The sequence below is a fragment of the Triticum aestivum genome, chromosome 1B, assembly GCF_018294505.1.
Source record: "Triticum aestivum cultivar Chinese Spring chromosome 1B, IWGSC CS RefSeq v2.1, whole genome shotgun sequence".
In the NCBI taxonomy this organism is placed as follows: Eukaryota; Viridiplantae; Streptophyta; class Magnoliopsida; order Poales; family Poaceae; genus Triticum; species Triticum aestivum.
Genome location: NC_057795.1, coordinates 471,806,605 through 471,807,480, shown reverse-complemented (window position 1 = coordinate 471,807,480; position 876 = coordinate 471,806,605). Strand labels below are relative to the sequence as shown.

General features: G+C 47.0%; 1 protein-coding gene across 1 annotated transcript in view; it reads right to left on the bottom strand.

Annotated features, from left to right (window-relative positions):
- The window catches only part of LOC123092811 (methyl-CpG-binding domain-containing protein 4), a 2,465-nt gene extending 1,996 nt beyond the window's left edge, over positions 1-469 (bottom strand). Inside the window, exon 1 of the mRNA XM_044514646.1 lies at positions 133-469. Coding sequence (XP_044370581.1) covers positions 133-369 — 237 coding nt within the window. The 5' untranslated portion in view covers positions 370-469. The remainder of the gene's footprint in view (positions 1-132) is intronic.
- Positions 470-876: the final 407 nt, after the last annotated feature.

The window sequence follows — 876 nt, the reverse complement described above, 5'->3', positions numbered from 1 at the left end:
GGAGAACAAAACAAGGGTTTCCCCGGAATCGAGCCTACACCACCTGGCCCCGCTAGAACCAGATCCAACAATCAAGGCCGCAAAGCAGACAAGGCCAATGGGGGAAAGAGTTGAGGAGGAGATGAGCCTGACCTTCAGATCTGGAGCAGAAGGTGGGGAATCCGGGTTGCGACCACAATCGGCCGAATCCTCTCCACCCGTGTAGCCGAGGAAGCCGGCTAGCACATCTGACGAACGCTTCCTTGCCGTCCGAGGCCGCCGCCTTGGCGTCCAAGGTCCTCCGCCAGGGAACGGAGCAGCAAAAATATCACCACGATCTTCATCGCCAACCACACAGGCTGGCCCGGCGACCACCTTGGGTGGCGACATGGGAGGGAGAGGCTGGAGGGTGTGGCGGCGCTGGGGAAACCCTAGTCGCCCTTGAGTTGCCAGATTCAACTCGAAGCCGAGCAGCCAAAAAGTTGTTTGGGAGGACAATGTGAGGTGTGGCTGCTTTGTTTTATGTAATCTATTTCTTTTTAAATTAGTTGTATTTCCTTTCTTTCTTTAGTTGTTTCTTTTCTTCCCTTCTTGGCTTATCCCAACCCTTCTTTGTCTTTCTATTTCTTTCTTTATTTTATTTTATATTCTTTGGTTTGCTTACTCCTAGTTGTACTAATAACCTCTATTTGTCTTTTAGTTTATAAAAGTTGGAGTGGGATTTTTACCCTACTGTTTATAGTCCAAAAAATTCCCAAGGCAATCCACTAGCAAGTAGTCTGGTCTGAACTCAAAAAGTCTGTCAACAAAGTTAGTCGCATTCATTTTTATGGTTGATCCATTTTCTAGAAAGAAAGGTGATCCTATTAGTAATCAACATAGAATGATTAGGTTTGG